We start from the raw sequence: 18,659 nt of genomic DNA, 5'->3' as shown, positions 1-18,659 counted from the left end.
TGCCTACCTTTTGACCTTCTGGCCTTTAGACATATCCTCTCCTCTCTATCTTTGTATTGCACTCTTCTCATTTTCTCTCCTCTTTATCTTTTCTCATCTTACTCCTGTTGCCTCTGTCCTCACCAACCCAACACTACCCACCCCCCAGTCTTTTTTCACAAGCGCCTTCTTTTTTTCCTCTTATTTTCTTGCCATATGTTGCATGTCTCGCCCCGTCCTTAACTATTCCCAGATGCCCACCCCTCCCTGCTGCCTGGACTGCTATTTCCAGCTTCCTGCGGTGGGGCTGTGTGTTGGCCAGTGCTGATGATGGAGTGATCTTCCATCCACACTGCTCAACAGACACATGAGCCCTCTCAGCGCAGCAGCATCCTCCCCTGCTGTACCTCCATCTATAATAAAGTGGTTTTCTTTCCCCCTATTCTTTGCCTAATGTGTCCATATTCCTCTCCCTGCCAGTTATAGAGCCTGCAGTGTCAGAGCAGCTGACATTTGCAGGTGCTTGCAGCACAGATTCCTTTGGCTATTGCTGACCCCCTACCTTCACTGCAGAATCAGATTTCCAATCCCCCCATGTTTCCAGCCTACCCCCCCAGTCTTTACTTGTTGCCAAGTCAGGCCCTGTTCTCCCTCTTCCTATTGGTGACCTCTTTCCGCCTACCTCCTTTGCCTCTATCTCCTCCACACCCCCCACACGGTGTCACCTTATCGGAGTCCCCCCCCCTTCCTGTCAGGATGTAAGCTCTTTACAATCAAGGCACTCTTTCCTTGTATTTTCTTTCTGCTATTTTATTGCCCTCTGTACTTCTAGGAGTGCCCCCCCCCCATTCTGTTCTTTTGATCCCAGACATACTTCATGTTGGATATTGCCTTCACTCTTCATCATCATCATCATCATCAGTTATTTATATAGCGCCAACATATTCCGTAGCGCTTTACAATTGGGGACAAACGTAATAAACTAATAAACAAACTGGGTAAAACAGACAAAGAGGTGAGAAGGCCCTGCTCGCAAGCTTACAATCTATGGGACAATGGGAGATTGACACATGAGGTTAAGTATACATTTTGCATCTTGGCCCAGCCAGACTGCAAAGGTAGGGTGACTCATAAGCTAAATGATCCTGTCACACAATAATGTTGGTCCGGGGGTAGTTGTCTTGTGTGAAATTGTGTAACAGGCTAAAGGTAGTGAGGTTAAGATGGTGGTTGAGGCTCACTGTCCCTTAAATAACTTGATCTATATTACTGAGTTATCTGTTAACTAGTGAATGTCTGGTCTTTGTACTTTTATGTTTAGCCTAATAATGTATTACGTAATATATCATTGCTGTCTGTGAATTGTATACTACTGTAAATTTAACGTACAGCGCTGCAGACCTTTAGCGCCTTATAAATCATCGTTGCCTACTGTCCCGGAAAGTCTGGGAGACTCCTGAAATTTTGGGAGTTCACCCAGACTACCGGGAGAGCAGGGCAACCTCCAGCATGCTGCCTTCTTCGTTGGTGGAGTAGTTGGGGGCAGGGCTAAATGTCATCCTGACCCCGGCCCCTTCTGTAATATGCCGGAATTGTTACGTTTAGCAGAGGGACAGGGCCTAAGCATGCGATTTGCGTGACCAAGCCACTATTACAGTGCCCCCTCCTGGAGACCTTGCTGCCAAAGTTGGCAAGTATGTTATAAATAAAAGATAATAATAATAGCAGTCATATTTAATAAAACATTTACTGTAAAGAAAAGTAAAGTAAAAAAAATATCTAATGAAGAGGGAATTTTTACTTTAAGTCAATACATAAAGAGGAAATGTTCTAAGGAAAAATCTGTCTCCTGCATAACAAAATAAAAACTGCAAATAGTTATTTCCCCTTTATTCCCAAGTGTTTAAAAAATGTAAAAAAAAGTTATAAAAAAAAATACAAAAAAATAATTAAAAAAAAAATAAATTACAACAAAATTTGCAAAACCAATCCTGCAGTATAAGCCCATTGGTACTGATATATTACAAAGTTCACAGATTCAGCAGTATAAGTCCAGTGGTACTGATATATTACAAAGTTCACTGATTCAGCAGTATAAGTCCAGTGGTACTGCTATTACAAAGTTCACTGATTCAGCAGTATAAGTCCAGTGGTACTGATATATTACAAAGTTCACTAATTCAGCAGAATAAGTCCAGTGGTACTGCTATTACAAAGTTCACTGATTCAGCAGTATAAGTCCAGTGGTACTGCTATTACAAAGTTCACTGATTCAGCAGTATAAGTCCAGTGGTACTGATATATTACAAAGTTCACTGATTCAGCAGTATAAGTCCAGTGGTACTGCTATTACAAAGTTCACTGATTCAGCAGTATAAGTCCAGTGGTACTGATATATTACAAAGTTCACTGATTCAGCAGAATAAGTCCAGTGGTACTGCTATTACAAAGTTCACTGATTCAGCAGTATAAGTCCAGTGGTACTGCTATTACAAAGTTCATTGATTCAGCAGTATAAGTCCAGTGGTACTGCTATTACAAAGTTCACTGATTCAGCAGTATAAGTCCAGTGGTACTGATATATTACAAAGTTCACTGATTCAGCAGTATAAGTCCAGTGGTACTGCTATTACAAAGTTCACTGATTCAGCAGTATAAGTCCAGTGGTACTGCTATTACAAAGTTCACTGATTCAGCAGTATAAGTCCAGTGGTACTGCTATTACAAAGTTCACTGATTCAGCAGTATAAGTCCAGTGGTACTCTCCTGTGCCGCATATAATTTTTAAAGGCTTTGCCGAGTGTGTGTGGCTTAGGGGTACGCTCTCTTGTGCTACATATAATGGAAAACCAAAATTTGGAGTATAAAGTAGGGAAAGATCAAGACCCACTTCCTCCTAATGCTGAAGCTGCTGCCACTAGTCATGACATAGACGATGAAATGCCATCAACGTCGTCTGGCAAGCCCGATGCCCAATCTCCTAGTACAGGGCATGTAAAATCCAAAAAGCCCAAGTTCTCAAAAAATAGCAAAAAGAGAAACTTAAAATCATCTGAGGAGAAACGTAAAGTTGGCAATATGCCATTTACGACACGTAGTGGCAAGGAACGGCTTTGGCCCTGGCCCGTGTTCATGACTAGTGGTCCAGCTTCACCCAAGGATCTAAGCCCTCCTCCTCCCCCCCTACAAAAAATTTAAGAGAGTTATGCTGTCAGCAACAACAACAAAACAGCAAAGAACTCTGCCTTCTAAACAGATGACATCACAAATCCCCAAGGCGAGTCCAAGGGTGGTGTTGGTTGTGAAGCCTGACCTTCCCATCACTGTACGGGAAGAGGTGACTCCATCCAGCATTTGCAGCACGCCCTCTGCATATGCTGGAAGGATCACCCACAGTCCAGTTACAGATTTGGCTAATGAAGGTGTGAATGTTGTACACCAGGAGGAGGATATTGATGTAGCTGGCGCTGAGGAGGATGTTGATGATTATGATGCAGACAGATACCAAATTGCCTTTCTCAATTTCTATTTATATTCTAGATTATATAACGGCTGAATAGTTTTCTATTTTACCCCTAGTGGAGAGGGGATCTGATGCAGACCGATACCAAACAGCCTTTGTCCATTTCTTTGTATATTTGAATTTCTAGTTCTACATTCTATGCAGCCTGCTTTTTTTATCTTCAAAGTATTTACAAGCCTTGCAATCTAAATTAACTAGAGGTAGTGACGTGCTAGAACTCCACCATCTATATGCTGCAGAGGATGGAGGAGCATCAAAAGGCCATTCAAGCCTGCACAGCCACCTACGACATAGGAAAAGGAGTGGGGATGCGCCTGAGTCAAGCGAACTGGAGAATGATTTCCGTGTTGTGCAAGGTTCTGCAGCCATTTGAACTTGCCACACGAGAAGTCAGTTCCGACACTGTCAGCTTGAGTCAGGTGATTCCCCTGATCAGGCTTTTGCAGAAGCAGCTGGAGAAAGTGAGGGAGGAGCTGGTAAACCATTGCGATTCCACCAAGCATGTAGCTCTTGTGGATGAAGCCCTTCGTACGTTTTGCCAGGATCCGAGGGTGGTCAGTCTTTTAAAGTCAGAGGAATACATTCTGCCCACCGTTCTCGATCCTCGGTTTAAAGCGTATGTTGTGTCTCTGTTTCCGGCGGACACAAGTCTACAGCGGTGCAAAGACCTGCTGGTCAGGAGATTGTCCTCTGAAGAGGACCGTGACATGCCACCAGCTCCACCTTCATTTTCATCACTGTTTGTGCAGTTCCAAAAAAGGGGAACTGCAATTTCTAGTACTACCTTCTTTCTTTCTCTATTTAAAAGAAACTAAAGAACTGCCATTTCTAGTACTACCTTCTTTCTTTCTCTATTTAAAACAAAAACAAAAACTGTCATTTCTATTACTACGTTAATTGTTTGTGCAGTCACAAAAAAGAGGAACTGCGCCCTTAACTGCTATGTTGGTTTTAGACTTCCATCCGGTGTCCGCCATCTGTTCCCTGGAATTCTGACCAGTTGAGGGTGTATTTATTATATTGTGTCCCCGGAATCAAATTGGGTACCGGGGCCACCCAACTACGCAGTCCAGATACTTGTTTGGTGGAATTCTGACCAGTTGAGGGTGTATTAATTATATTGTGGCCCCGGTATCAAATTGGGTACCGGGGCCAAACCACTACGCAGTCCAGAATTTTTTTGGGGGGAATTCAGACCCGTGGAGGGTTTTTTATTACTTATATGGTGGTGACCACTCCTCTACGCAGTCCAGATACATTTATTGGTGCGAATCATACAAGTTCAGGGTTTTTAATTTATATTGTGGTGACCACTCCTCTACGCAGTCCAGATACATTTATTGGTGCGAATCATACAAGTTCAGGGTTTTTAATTTATATTGTGGTGAGTGACCACTCCTCTATGCAGTCCAGGTACATTTTTTGGTGCGATTCATACCAGTTGATGGTTTTCTTATTATATATATTGTGGTGACCACTCCTCTACGCAGTCCAGATACATTTATTGGTGCGAATCATACAAGTTCAGGGTTTTTAATTTATATTGTGGTGACCACTCCTCTACGCAGTCCAGGTACATTATTCGGTGCGATTCAGACCAGTTGATGGTTTTCTTATTATATTGTGGTGATCACTCCTCTACGCAGTCCAAATACATTTATTGGTGTGATTCATACAAGTTCAGGGTTTTTAATTTATATTGTGGTGACCACTCCTCTACGCAGTCCAGGTACATTATTCGGTGCGATTCAGACTAGTTGATGGTTTTCTTATTATATATATTGTGGTGACCACTCCTCTACGCAGTCCAGATACATTTATTGGTGCGAATCATACAAGTTCAGGGTTTTTAAATTATATTGTGGTGACCACTCCTCTACGCAGTCCAGATACATTTATTGGTGCGAATCATACAAGTTCAGGGTTTTTAAATTATATTGTGGTGACCACTCCTCTACGCAGTCCAGGTACATTTTTTGGTACGATTAAGACCAGTTGATGGTTTTCTTATTATATTGTGGGGACCACTCCACTACGCAGTCCAGAAAGATACCTCGTTGCAACGTTTTGGACTAATAACTATATTGTGAGGTGTTCAGAATACACTGTAACTTAGTGGAAATGCTTGTTATTGAATGTTATTGAGGTTAATAACAGCGTAGGAGTGAAAATAAGCCCAAAAACTTTTTATGCTTCTTTCAAAAAAAATCCGAATCCAAAACTTTAAATCCGAACCAAAACCTTTCGGCAGGTGTTTTGCGAAACAAATCCGAACCCAAAACATCACGAAAATCCAAATCCAAAACACAAAACACGAGACACCAAAAGTCGCCGGTGCACATCCCTATTAGTAATAATGTATGTATGTATGTATGTATGTATGCCCGTGTTTCCCAATGCTATTGATGCTTGCTCTCTACTGAGCCTGTGGCAGAAGTGCAGATGTAGCAGTACACTACAAAATATATGCAGAAGTTATATAATTTAGCGTTTGGTATAAAAGATTCTCCAAGACTGACATTTTCCAGATGCTAAGAATTTTGCAGTGTGATAAGGTCAGTTAAAATACAAATGCTCTTTGCTTGAGCTTAGAACCTGGACATACAAGCATTGTCAACCCTATTTTAGTAATAGTTACTACCACCACCGTAATGTTGCTGTTGTACACTCATTTGCATAACACATTTAGCCAGGATATTTCACAAAATGCTGCCTTCCATTAACATTTCATTACTATATGTGGCAATTCCCATACACACAGGGGTTGGGGTATATATGTTTCTTATAGAACTGCTTCAATAAACAAATTCCAGAAATATCAAACATGAGGGCTATATAGGATTAGAAAGTCACGGCTTGGCAATGAGCCAGGATGGAGCTCCATTGCAAAAGCGCTATATTATGATGCTTGAAAGATTATTTTACTGATGGCAGTAATTGTTAGTTAAGGTTAACCTTTAAAGAGCAAGTAAAGTCCCCTTTTAAAATACTGTGTATTATCATCATCATCATCATCATCACCATTTATTTATATAGCGCCACTGATTCCGCAGCGCTGTACAGAGAACTCATTCACATCAGTCCCTGCCCCATTGGAGCTTACAGTCTAAATTCCCTAACATATACACACACACACAGAGAGGGAGAGATAGAGACTAGGGTCAATGTTGATAGCAGCCATTTAACCTACCAGTATGTTTTTGGAGTGTGGAAGGAAACTGGAGCACCCGGTGGAAACCCACACAAACACGGGGAGAACATACAAACTCCACACAGATAAGGCCATGGTCGGGAATTGAACTCATGACCCCAGCGCTGTGAGGCAGAAGTGCTAACCACTGAGCCACCGTGCTGCCCATTATTCATACTTGCCTACTTTTTTTTTTTAACTGAATTTTTATTAGGTTTGTGAGTTTCAAAAAAGGGTACAGGAAGGATGTTAGGATGGGGGAAAGGGAAAAAAGGGGTACATAGTGGGGAAGGAACACAACAGTAGCTCATGAAAAATGTGCACACAAACCTGATGATAATGAGATACATGTATAGGTACATAGTTACACCCTACATAGTTCAAACCTCATAGATTGGTTATTCAGGGGTAAAACATTCTAGCAATACATCAGTAAAATCTACAAAGAATCAACCGTAGCTACCTGTCCAGAAGTCCAAGGAGGATCACCCACCCCCTCTATTACATATACATGCCAATTGCGCCATTTCACTAATGGAGATGCCGTGGAATAGAACACTCCCAGAGTCTCCATTTCAAAACTATAATACACTTTTGAGGGGTTGTATAACTGGGCAAGACCAGAATGTGTGGAAAATGCCTCATCCTTCCAGCAGAGTGGAGACATGGAGGGCAACATCCTATGCAAATTCTCAGGGGTGACATATATCTGGTTGATAAGCTTAACTAACATTTCTGTATGGCTTAAACACCTGGGGGTAAATGTATTATAGTGCAATTTTTTTTCAAGTCGCCGGAAATCGGCGAGTTGACAGCTAAAATTTAAAGCGGCACTGCCTTGTAAAGGGAAACTTGCCTTTACAAGGCAGCGCCGCTTTAAATTTTAGCTGTCAACTCGCCGATTTCCGGCGACTTGAAAAAAATCGCACTATAATACATTTACCCCCTGGACATTAAGAGTTCTGGAAGATATGTTCCCAATCCTCACTAGAGAATTCTAAGTGGAGGTCTGTCTCCCATTGGAGCTGGACCCTGAATTTTAATAAGTCAATTTGTGTATTGAGGTGGTGGTATCAAAAGATGATATTCGCTTTCTAGCTGCCCTTTGCCAGTTTCGTGAAGTATAGTGATGGGGGGACATATAGACTGTCCCTTATGTGGAGGCGTTGAGATCCAGTGGCTTAGCTGGAGATATTTGTAGAACTCGCCTTTAGATACTGGTTACTGGTACACGGAAATCAGGTAGTGAGAGTCAGACACGCCAAGAACTGGTACACTGGAATCAGGCCAAGAGTAGTCAGATGCCGGGAACTGGTACACGGAGATCAGGTAGCGAGGTACACAAGAAAGTTCCACAGACTTGGCCAGACAGGCGTTTACTGGTACATGGTTCAAGCAACGAAGTGCACAAGGATGTTTCACAGACTTGGTCAGACGGTGATCCCAGGGAGAAGGGAGCTAGGTAGCGGCTGAGGAGAACTGGAAGTCAGAAGCACAGCAAACGAGTTGCACTGACACCGAGCAAGTGTCAGTGCAGGCTTAAATAGGAAGCAGTTCGAAACTACCGCCCCGAAGACCTGATTGTGTGATCGCAACGAGTGTCGATCACAACACCACAGACAGACGCTGGACCGAGTGACACATGAGTATCCAATCAGTGTGATTAGAGCTTAGCTGAGAGAATGCCGAGAGAGGCACAGAGAGATTATATGGAGGCATAAACAGTGAGTCTCATTGCAGTACCCCAGTCCATAAAGGTGGACTCTGAACACCCTAAAAGGGTTTGTTGGGAAACTTCTTATGGGCCATACCCTTCCAATCAACCAGAAATTGAACCTCTGGATCTACGAGAATCTAACAATTGTTTTAACCGCATATTAAGCTTGATTTTGCAAAAAAAACGGAGAAGGAGACCTCTTGTTGGTAGAGAATTGGTAAAACACCACTGCTTTCAATAGAGAAATATGGAACACATTAGGGATTCGAAGGAAGGATGGAAGTTTAAGCCTGAATGCTTCTGGATTGATGACCTCATCAATGGGAAAGGGTCTAATGTATCTAGGAGCTAGCTTCAGGCCTGGAACTTTTAGACGGATACTTTTGGTAGATAACCAAACCTCGTCTCCAAGGGCCAGCTTGGGAAATGCACGCCTCTTTTTATCATAAACTCCTTTTGACTGAATGGAAGTGTTCTTTAGACTATTGGTTTGGGCCTAGATGCAAGCGAAATTACGAGTCAGGGTGTCAACCGCCACAAACGAAGAAATAGGAGCTTGTGTAAATGTTGGAGGTCTCAGGTGAAAGCAGTACAAACCAAAAAAGGGAGAATTTGCGCTTGCTTCATTGAAGTGATTATTATGGACGTACTCTGCTCAGGGAAGAAGTTTGACCCTATCCGTCTGAGCCAATACAAACATCCTAAAGAACTTCTCAAGCCCCGATTGGTCCGTTTGGGGAGTCCATTAGACTGCGGCTGATAAGCCAAGAAAACATTCAGTTTAATACCGAATTTGGTGCAGAATGCTCTCCAAAATCTTGAAATGAACTATGAACCATGGTCAGAAATGATGTGAAGTGGACACCCATGTAAACAGAATACCTCTTTAATAAAAAGATCTGCTAGTAGAGAAGAGGATGGAAGTCCCTTGAGAGGTACAAAATGAGCTGCTCTGGAGAATCGATCTACGATAACATAAATGACTGTATGCGACCAGGAGGCTGGCAAATCGGTGATGAAATAAATGTAAAGCTCATATGAAGGAAAATCCAGAATGGGTAAAAGGAACCAATGGACCAAACGGTCTAACTCGAGGTATGTTACTTTGGGCGCAAGCCGGACAGGCTGCCACAAAGTTCTTCACCTGCTTCAACATTGAAGGCCACCAATAATAACGAGCAATAAGTTCCCCTGTCTTTTTGACTCCGGCATGGCCTTTAAAACGGGAGATATGAGCCCAACGTAAAAGCTTGAGTCAAGATGAGACAAAATGAAAGTCTTGCTGTTAGGACAGGCAGGGCTTCCAAAAGAAGTAGAAGCTAGAATGCAGTAAGCATCCAAAATAGATTTTGGTTTTTCAGAAGAATTCTGATCATCAGAATAAAAGGATCTGGAAAGAGCATCAGCCTTTTTATTCCAGACCAGAAGGTCAGCTTAATTTTAAATCTTGAAAAGAATAGAGCTCATCTGGCTTGATGGAAATTTAAACACTTAGCAGATCTGAGATAAAGAAGGTTTTTCCAAAAAGAATATATCCTAAGAAGGGTAATTGTTCTTGCAAGCATTTTTCTTGCCTACAGAAGAGATGTCTCCTGAAGCATCTCTCTCTCTTTAATGCTGATAAGGTTGTATGCTCCTCTAAGATCCAACTTGTAAAATACAGTGGCTCCCTTAATTCGATTAAAAAATTCAGATATTAACGGCAGTGGATAGCTGTTCTGTTATTTTAGGGTGCCGCTGCCTGTACAATGTTATTTACAAAGCCTAATACATTGTACATGTGCCGCCTTCTTAAAATTGCAGGTTAAGAACAGCAAACATAATGTGCAGCTTGAAAGTGACTTCATCGTTACCTACTGGCTTCTTTATTCGTATGCAGGGTTTCTGGCTGTCAGTGTTACCAGTGTGCTGGGGAATACACCTTCAGTGTATTCCTGTCAGCGTATCTGGGTATTGGAGAGCCAGTCATTGTAAAAAGGTACCCCACCTCTCCCTAGTAGATGCAGAAAGATGGAAAGATCTACTACAGCAAGATCCATAATTAATGGTCAGTGCAAACTGTTGAGATTCAGATACCTGTATTAATCCTGATTAGCACAGGCAGACAAGAGGCGCGGAGTCTAACTGATTCCCGGCGGGATGGGCTTCGATGCCAGGAATCCGCAGGTCGCGGCCCTCAGGATTGCCCCAGAATGTAACGCTGGAGAAATTGACTAGAGCAATACTTGAGAAATTCACTAGAGCACAGCAGATCTGGAAGGATGCAGTGAAGGTATCAGAGTAGTCAGAGATCAGGTAGAGAGGTACACAAGGAAGTTTCAATGACTTGGTCAGACAGGCAATACTGGTACATGGTGATCCAAGGGAGTAGGTAGTGGCTAGGTAGTGGCTGAGGAGAACTGGAAGTCAGAAGCACAGCAAACGAGTTGCACTGACACTGAGCAAGTGTCAGTGCATGTTTAAATAGGAAGCAGTTCGAAACTCCCGCCCTGGAGACCTGATCATGTGATCGCATCGAGAGCCGATCACAACACCACAGTCAAATGCTGGAACGAGTGACAGTTGAGTATCCAATCAGTGCGATTCAGGCCTGGCTGCAGAGAAGTGCAGAGAGAGAGGCACAGAGAAATCATATGGAGGAATAAACAGTGAGTCTTATTACAGAGCATCATTTTGAACGCCGAGATTCTACAGTCAGACCTCATTTCACATTCATGAAGTTAACAAACTTGAAAGTTGTTGCATCAACAGGGAATAATTTTTGTCTATAACAGTATCTAGGTGGGAGGTAATCTGAACACCTAGGTAGGTTAGATCCATGGATTTCCACGTATAAGTAAATTTCTTACAGCCCTTAATCTCTGAGGGAATGGTGATTGGAAGGGCCTCTGTTTTGGAGGTTTTGAGTTTATACAAGGAGTCCTGAGGACAAGATTCAATGGATGGTTGGTAGCAAGGTCTCCGGGTCGGTAATAAACAGTAAGACATCATCAACAAACAAACATAACTTGTGTGATATTCCACCCAGAACTATGCCCCTACAATCTCGTGTGAGCCTCACTCGAGCGGCTAGTGGTTCGATCACCAGGAGCTATACGAGGGTGGACAAAGGACATCCCTGACAGGTGCCGTTTAGAAATGAAGACGTTGGCTGAGAGAGAGATATCACTAAAAACATGCACGTAGGGTGTAGTATATAGTGAATAGCCTTCAAAATGTCCCCCCATAAACCCAAAACACTCAAGGACCCATGCCATATATGACCAGTGGAGCCTGTCAAACATGTTCTCCGCATCCAAGGAAAGCAGCAACAGCGCTATTTGTTTTGTGAACATGGTCTATCAAATGGAGGACTCGCCTTGAGTTGTAAGCTGCCTGCCTGCTCGTGATAAACCCCACTTAATCTGGATGTATTCATTTGGGGATTACCAGAGTGAGCCTAATAGCAATCAGCTTCACAAAAAAAGTTTACATCTGGATTTAGTTAAGTTATTGGTCGATAATTTTTGCAATTGGCAGGGTCCTTGTCAGGCTTGGTTATGACTATTATATGGAATTCCTGCATTTCAGGAGAGAAACTTCCCCCTCAGTGCCAGCATTATATAGTTGCTTCAAAATGGGTTCCAGTTACTCCTGAAAGGTAACAAGTTATTAATGTAGCCATCAGGACCCGATTCATTGTACTTAGGAAGCTGTCTAATAACCTGCAGGACTGCAGGATCTTTTTCTGGGACCAAGGCGCACTCAATTCCTGTCTTATTGTAGGGTCTATAGAGGGAAGGGGTAGGCCATCTAGGAAGGAGGACATGTCAGTCTCACTTGGTTGGTGTGATTTATGATCAAGTTTCAAATTGTATAGGCCCGTGTAAAAGGAAGCGAAGGTGTTAGCTATGTCCCGGAGGTTTGAGTGTTTAAAACCTGTGGGGACTGTAATGGATTATACTTGCCTACTTTAAAAACCTTCTCTCATGTGACGACAGCAGGAGGCACTGTGGTGACGCCATTGTGTTACCATGGCCCCACACCTTGCTACATAACTAAATATGTCTAGCTATGAACATGCTCTCTCTCATCTGCAGCAGGTTATCATGTTTTAATAAATTAAATATTTATTGAAAATATGATTAAGTCACAATACAGGAACACTGACAGCGTGGCAAACTTGTTTTACAGAAATATAAATTGTGAATCCTACATCTAGACAGCAACTCATTTTCAAGTTTTTTACCTTTATATTATCCTATCAGAAAAAGTGTGAGGAGTTATTGTTGTCTGAAGTGGGGTGAATATGTAATACTTTACTGCAATGGAATGCCAAGCTAACACTGAACTGTGCTTTTTATCTTAAAAGCCAGCCGTTAGTGGTTAGCAGAGGGGTGGCATTTTTATCCCATCTTGGGGTACCAGAAGTAACCCTAACCACCACTGCATTACAGTAACTAGAATGAACCAATATCATTTTCAGTGCAGGGGGTGGTTGTAATTAGTAGAGCGAGTCATCCACCTTTGTTTGGCTGCTATTTTCTAAACTCAATGGAGTAGCCTCAAACAGTTGCACCTTAGTTAACGCAATAACATTATATATACAAAAATGTGTTATGCATTCTATCTAGCATCCACTGGCCTTCACTGGTTGACAGAAAAGGAAGGACAGGTTTGTCAAAACCATGGAAATGTCTTACTAAACATATTTATATAGAATAGAGATGAGTAAACTCTCTGGGCCTGATTCATTAAGGCAGGGTTTCCCAAACCCAGTCCTCAGGGCTCCCTAACAGTGCAGGTTTTCCATATCTCCTTGCTGGAGCACAGGTGTATTCATTACTGACTGACACATTGTAACAGATCCACAGGTGGTCCTAATTATGTTACATGTAATCCAGAAAACCTGCACTGTTGGGGAGCCCTGAGTACTGGGTTTGGGAAGCCCTGCTTTAAGGAAAGAAATGCAAAAAAAATGAGTAACTTTGCATCTTGGCAAAACCATGTTGCATTGAAGGGGGAGCTAAATTTAAAATGTGGGGACAGATTTATAGTTGGGGAAGGGCATGTCTTTGGTCAACTTTAAATTTCAGTGTATAGATAAATCTCGCGTATTTGTGTACAACATGAAAAAAACAGCCAGTATTTAACTTATGTGCAAAATAATAAACTAATATGCAGCCCTTGCATTGTAACATGGTTTTGATCAGGAGAAAACACTCGTTTTTTTGCCTTACTTTATTTAATGAATCAGGCCCTCTGTTTTATTTTGATAAATAAATAAAGCCATTGACCAAGTATTTTGTGGGGTGTTAGTCAGTCATGTCATGTAGTGGTAACAGAATCATGAAGAATAATCTCAGACCCCAGTGCTGGCACTGTTTGTGGACACCCCACCAGGCGAGTTACACCCCACCCTCCACTAGGCACATCCTGCAGCTTGAGTGAAAGCTGAATAGGTGGAGTTTGACCACATGGACCAGTAGAAAGTTATTGGTCCGTGCGGTCACTTTCCCAAAGTGTTGTTCATGTTTAACTAACCACAATATTACTATATTCCTGAAAATAACTTCTCACAATACTTGGAAAAGTTTGGTTTCTGTAGATGAAATAGGACTTTCGGGAAAGACATTAATATGTTTGCAGAAAAATCAGGATTTAGCAAGGGGGAGATTGAAATAGATACCATTTCTCTTACTTAGTGAACTGGGAGTGCAGAACAAGTCCCCTGTGTACATATAAGATAAAAGGCTTGCTGTCGAAGGTCTAAAACAGGGATATAGGTTGAGGCATAGAGTGCATTACTAGTGCTCTTATTTGAAGTTGAATGTATAATAAAGACAGAAACATGAAACAAATGGACACAATGGAAATTTTAAGTTGTAATATATTCTCATAAAGATAAATGTATACATTACCGCCAAATAGAAAAAGCATTCCTGCCATAAGCAGCAGCAGGTAAGCCCTTGCGAGTATACTAACAAATCCAGTCATTCCTCCAAATATCATCAGGATCAGACTGAGAGGTAATAAAATGACTAGTGTCCCATGCATACCTGCAAAAATATACATATGTGTGTTATTGTAAAATTTAAATTTAACTTTACAAAAGTTAGAAAAGCAGCACAGCACATTACTTTTTACTTTACATACTGAGACTGCATAACTTGATATATAGAACACATTTATGTTTTAAATTATGTAATGTTTTGTACATTTGGTAGCAGTCTACCTTATATACTGCATTATCCCCCGATTTATTTAAATGTAATGGTAATTCTGCAGTAAACACTATTCATAAAATAGTGTGACAGGAAAGATTAATAATGTGTCTACTTTCTTAGTAACTAAAATTATAGGTTGCATGGATTAAGTTATTGCTTGTGAATGGGTTTTTATTTTCAGAACAATTTGAGGACTTTTTACTTTTAAAGCACTTTGAGGCAGGAGGACTAGATTTTTTTTCATTTAGTATGAGTAGGATGGTTAATAGACTTGGAGGTGGATAATGATGCCTTTTAAATTTTGAAAGCTGGAGGTTTTGACACCAACTGCATATAGGTTATGGCCACTACTTTCAATGACGTGAAGCTAACACATTATTTTCCTCCTGCCCTTCCTTATTCTCCAGGACCTCAATGTAAAGCATTTCAACACTTTTAAGTCACCTTTCATAGAAGCCACATACCAAACAAATATACGTTTCTGGAATTCAGAGTATCTGACATTTTTAACCCCCTTATAAAAAAAAAAATAGCTACTAGCTGTAGTAAGTTTGTAGTGGTATTTAAAAAACTCTTAAAATGGATGCAATAGTAAATAAAATCTAATTGATTGCACCAACCTTCAGAGGGGTGTCACAAATAGGCCAAGTTAGGGATCTGTCAAGTCACTGATTTCCTCAAACTCATAATCATAGGAATGTATCCCATACTTGCCAACTCTCCCGGATTGTCCGGGAGACTCCCGCATTTTGCAAGAGTCTCCCGGACGAGTGTGGCAATCTCCCTGATAGGAAGGGGGAAAAATTTAGTTTAAACGCCGCGATTCACCCGGAATCGCGGCGTTTAGCCCCGCCCCCACTGTAAAATGACGCGATTTGCGTCATTCCGTCACGGGGGCGGGGCCAAAATGACGCGATTTCGCAGCCCCGCCCCCTGCACGCCCACGTCCCTGCACGCCCACGTCCCAGCCGGCATCTCCCGGAAAAAGAAAAAAAAATGTTGGCAAGTATGATGTATCCGCAATACATATATAGAATTGGCTACCCCAGATGCTTGCCTAGTTAATCAAGGTGCCGCTGAGTCATTTTGAACAGAAACTTTACTTTGTGGAACATTGAAGACACTGGTTTACTGAAGCCCTAATAGGTTTTAAACTTTGAATTTTATTTCAAGGCTTTTGTTTTCAGAGAGGAATGCATCCTCAACACATGCCCTTTAATGAATTCATGAATAGAGTGGAACACTTCCTATTATGCTTGCCTATAGAGTGAAAAACTCCCCTCCCCTCCCCCCCTTGTAGCTGTCTGCCCCTGCATACTTCAATGCCCGCGTCATGGAACATTTGCATGTAGCATAATATACAAGTAATGTTACAATTCAAATTCAGAAATGAAAATTGCATTTCCTAGACCTGTTTTGTGTACAAACAAATGATTTGGATAGAATATCAATAGTTCAGCTGAAGGATCCACAGTAAATCAAGTTGCTACAACCAAAATGAATTGAAGCTAGGTAGTTATAAAATGTAGATAGGGAAAACATGTTCAAAATATTTTGTCAATTCTACACCTGCATATTTTCAGTCTTGCTATAAAAACAAACAAAGTGGAGAATGGATAGCTTTGCACACTATATCATTTCTTAGGTAATTGATTGCAACAACTGAAAGCTGCACAAAATGCCCACTTTGTATATAAATAACAGATTTTCTCTGTTTTGCTAAATTGTTTATTCCTCCTTTGGGCAGGCAGTAATGCTAATAAGGGTTACAGGGGACAAACACAATCATGTAGAGATGGTAGAATCATGAAATCTGCAGCAATGGGATACAAGGAATAATTTCCAAAATAGAGCAAATATTAGATAAATTGATACACAGCAAACATTTTATTATTAATTTAAAGAAATAAGTGAATTAAAAAGATATTTAGGGCCTGATTTGGAGTTTGGCATATTTCAGTGCTTGTGTTGTGAATATATTCATTTCTTTACTCCACACACACCAACGTTCGCGTCTATGAAAATCGCAATCCTAAGATGAGTACAATCTTAAGATGAGTACATTAAGGATTTGTTCACATGAGTGTAACACGCCCCCTTGGTAGTGGACAAATGCAAAGATATGCCTCGTAAAAGGCATATTTTGCAACAGATACTTGAGGGCTTGTTACTCGTGGAAAGCTAGGCAGTAACAATGATGACCATTACCAGGACTATCTAGCTATACCTGATTAGCTGTTTACATATTAACAGCTCCAGCTGATATTAATTAATGCATTAGTATTGCAGCTATATTATATCAAGTCATGGTCATCAATGCGGATTACATATTTGTCATATGCACTTGGACTACTACAGGAAAAAAGATTCCCAAGGTATTTAGATTTAATTACATTTTATATAGAAAATGTGACTCTTGCATTTATTAATAACATCGCCAAGTTTATCCTATCACTAGGCATAAGTATACACATTTGAATGCCTGATTTTATTTCAATCAAATTTTCTGCATAAATTGTCATCATAAAATGCATCAGAACTCTACAATTGTTATAAAAAAAAATGCATAATGTAAATTTCTTCCATTTAGTTTTGACCATTTTGATATTTTGTTTAAAGTAGCATTTTAAAAAAACAGTTCTATTCTTTTGTTTGCATATTGTTACATCTACACCGATCAGCCACAACATTAAAAAAAAACCTAATTAATATTGTATATTGAGGGATGAGGTCCCCCTCGTCCCTCAAAAACAGCTCTGATCCATCGAGGCATTGACTCCACAAGACCTCTGAAGGTGTCCTGTGGAATATGGCACCAAGATTTTGGCAGCAGATCATTTAAGTCCTGTAGGTTGCAAGATGAGGTCTCCATGGCTCAGACTTGTGTTTCCAGCACAATCCACAGATGCTCATTTGAATTGAGAGCTGGGGAATGTGGAGACCAAGCCAACACTTTGAACTCTTTCTTCGAACAATTTTATTCTGCAGAACGAGGTCACTGCCATCAGGGAATATCGTTGCCATGAAGGGATGTTCTTGGTCTGAAACAATGTTTAAGTAGTTGGTATGTGTCAAAGTAACATCCGCATGAATGCCAGGACCCAAATTTTCACAGCAAAACATTGCCCAGAGCATCACACTGCGTCCACTGGCTTTCCTTCATCCCATAGTGCATCCTGGTGCCATCTCTTCCCCAGGTAAATGACACACACACATGCACCCGACTGTCTGCATGAAGTAAATGAAAACGTGATTCATCAGACCAGGCCACCTTCTTCCTTTGCTTCGTGGTCCAGTTCATGTGCCCATTGTAGGTGGAAAGGGGTCAGCATGGGCACGCTGAGGCAGCCCCATTGTCACGGGCACTAGGAGTCTTTACCCAGGGATCACCAGGTGATAGGCTTACCAGAGCAGTATAGGTGGTAATATGGTACTCTGGTAGCAGGGTGATCACGGAACAGGAAATAGCAGATGATGAGATGCTCAGGAAAGTCTATGACTAGCAGCACTGGCAATATGGAGGTAGTAATACACGAGGAACTGTATGGACAAAGGACACGTGAAGGTAGTCAGTGGTCTGCGGTAGCAAGTTGTACCACTGCTATAGTGAGGAGGAATGTCCAACAGAAACGAGGAGGTGATGAGAGTCAGCGGTCTGCGGATAGCAAGTTGTACCGCTGTCTGAGTGAAGGAATGGAATCCAAGTGGAGGTATCCGGGGAGTCAGTGGTCTGCGTTAGCAAGTTGTACCACTGCTATGTGAGAGGATACTGGAACAGGTGAAACTGTAAACAGGAGTCAGTGGTCTGCCACTAGCAAGTTGTACTACTGAATATATATGTGAGGAGGTGCACGGGGAGAGACTGCAACACAATATATACACGGGCACCTTGACTTTGATCCACAGTAATATGCACAATATAAATGTATAAATGACTGAACAACACTGCCAATATAGAAAGTCTCTTGAAGTAATCCGGCATAAGATAACACAGTCAATGATGGCAATAGACTCAGCGGATAGTACACTCCAGAGGAGAACCAA

At 41.5% G+C, this 18,659-nt stretch overlaps 1 protein-coding gene across 1 annotated transcript in view; it reads right to left on the bottom strand.

The window, feature by feature from the left end:
• TMEM114 (transmembrane protein 114) overlaps nt 1-18,659 on the bottom strand; it is an 82,126-nt gene that overhangs the window by 31,783 nt on the left and 31,684 nt on the right. The window contains exon 3 of the mRNA XM_075179844.1: nt 14,310-14,447. Within this exon, the coding sequence (XP_075035945.1) occupies nt 14,310-14,447 (138 nt within the window). The remainder of the gene's footprint in view (nt 1-14,309; nt 14,448-18,659) is intronic.

This window comes from Mixophyes fleayi, chromosome 7, assembly GCF_038048845.1.
Source record: "Mixophyes fleayi isolate aMixFle1 chromosome 7, aMixFle1.hap1, whole genome shotgun sequence".
NCBI lineage: Eukaryota > Metazoa > Chordata > Amphibia > Anura > Limnodynastidae > Mixophyes > Mixophyes fleayi.
This window is presented reverse-complemented; position numbering and strand designations above follow the sequence as displayed.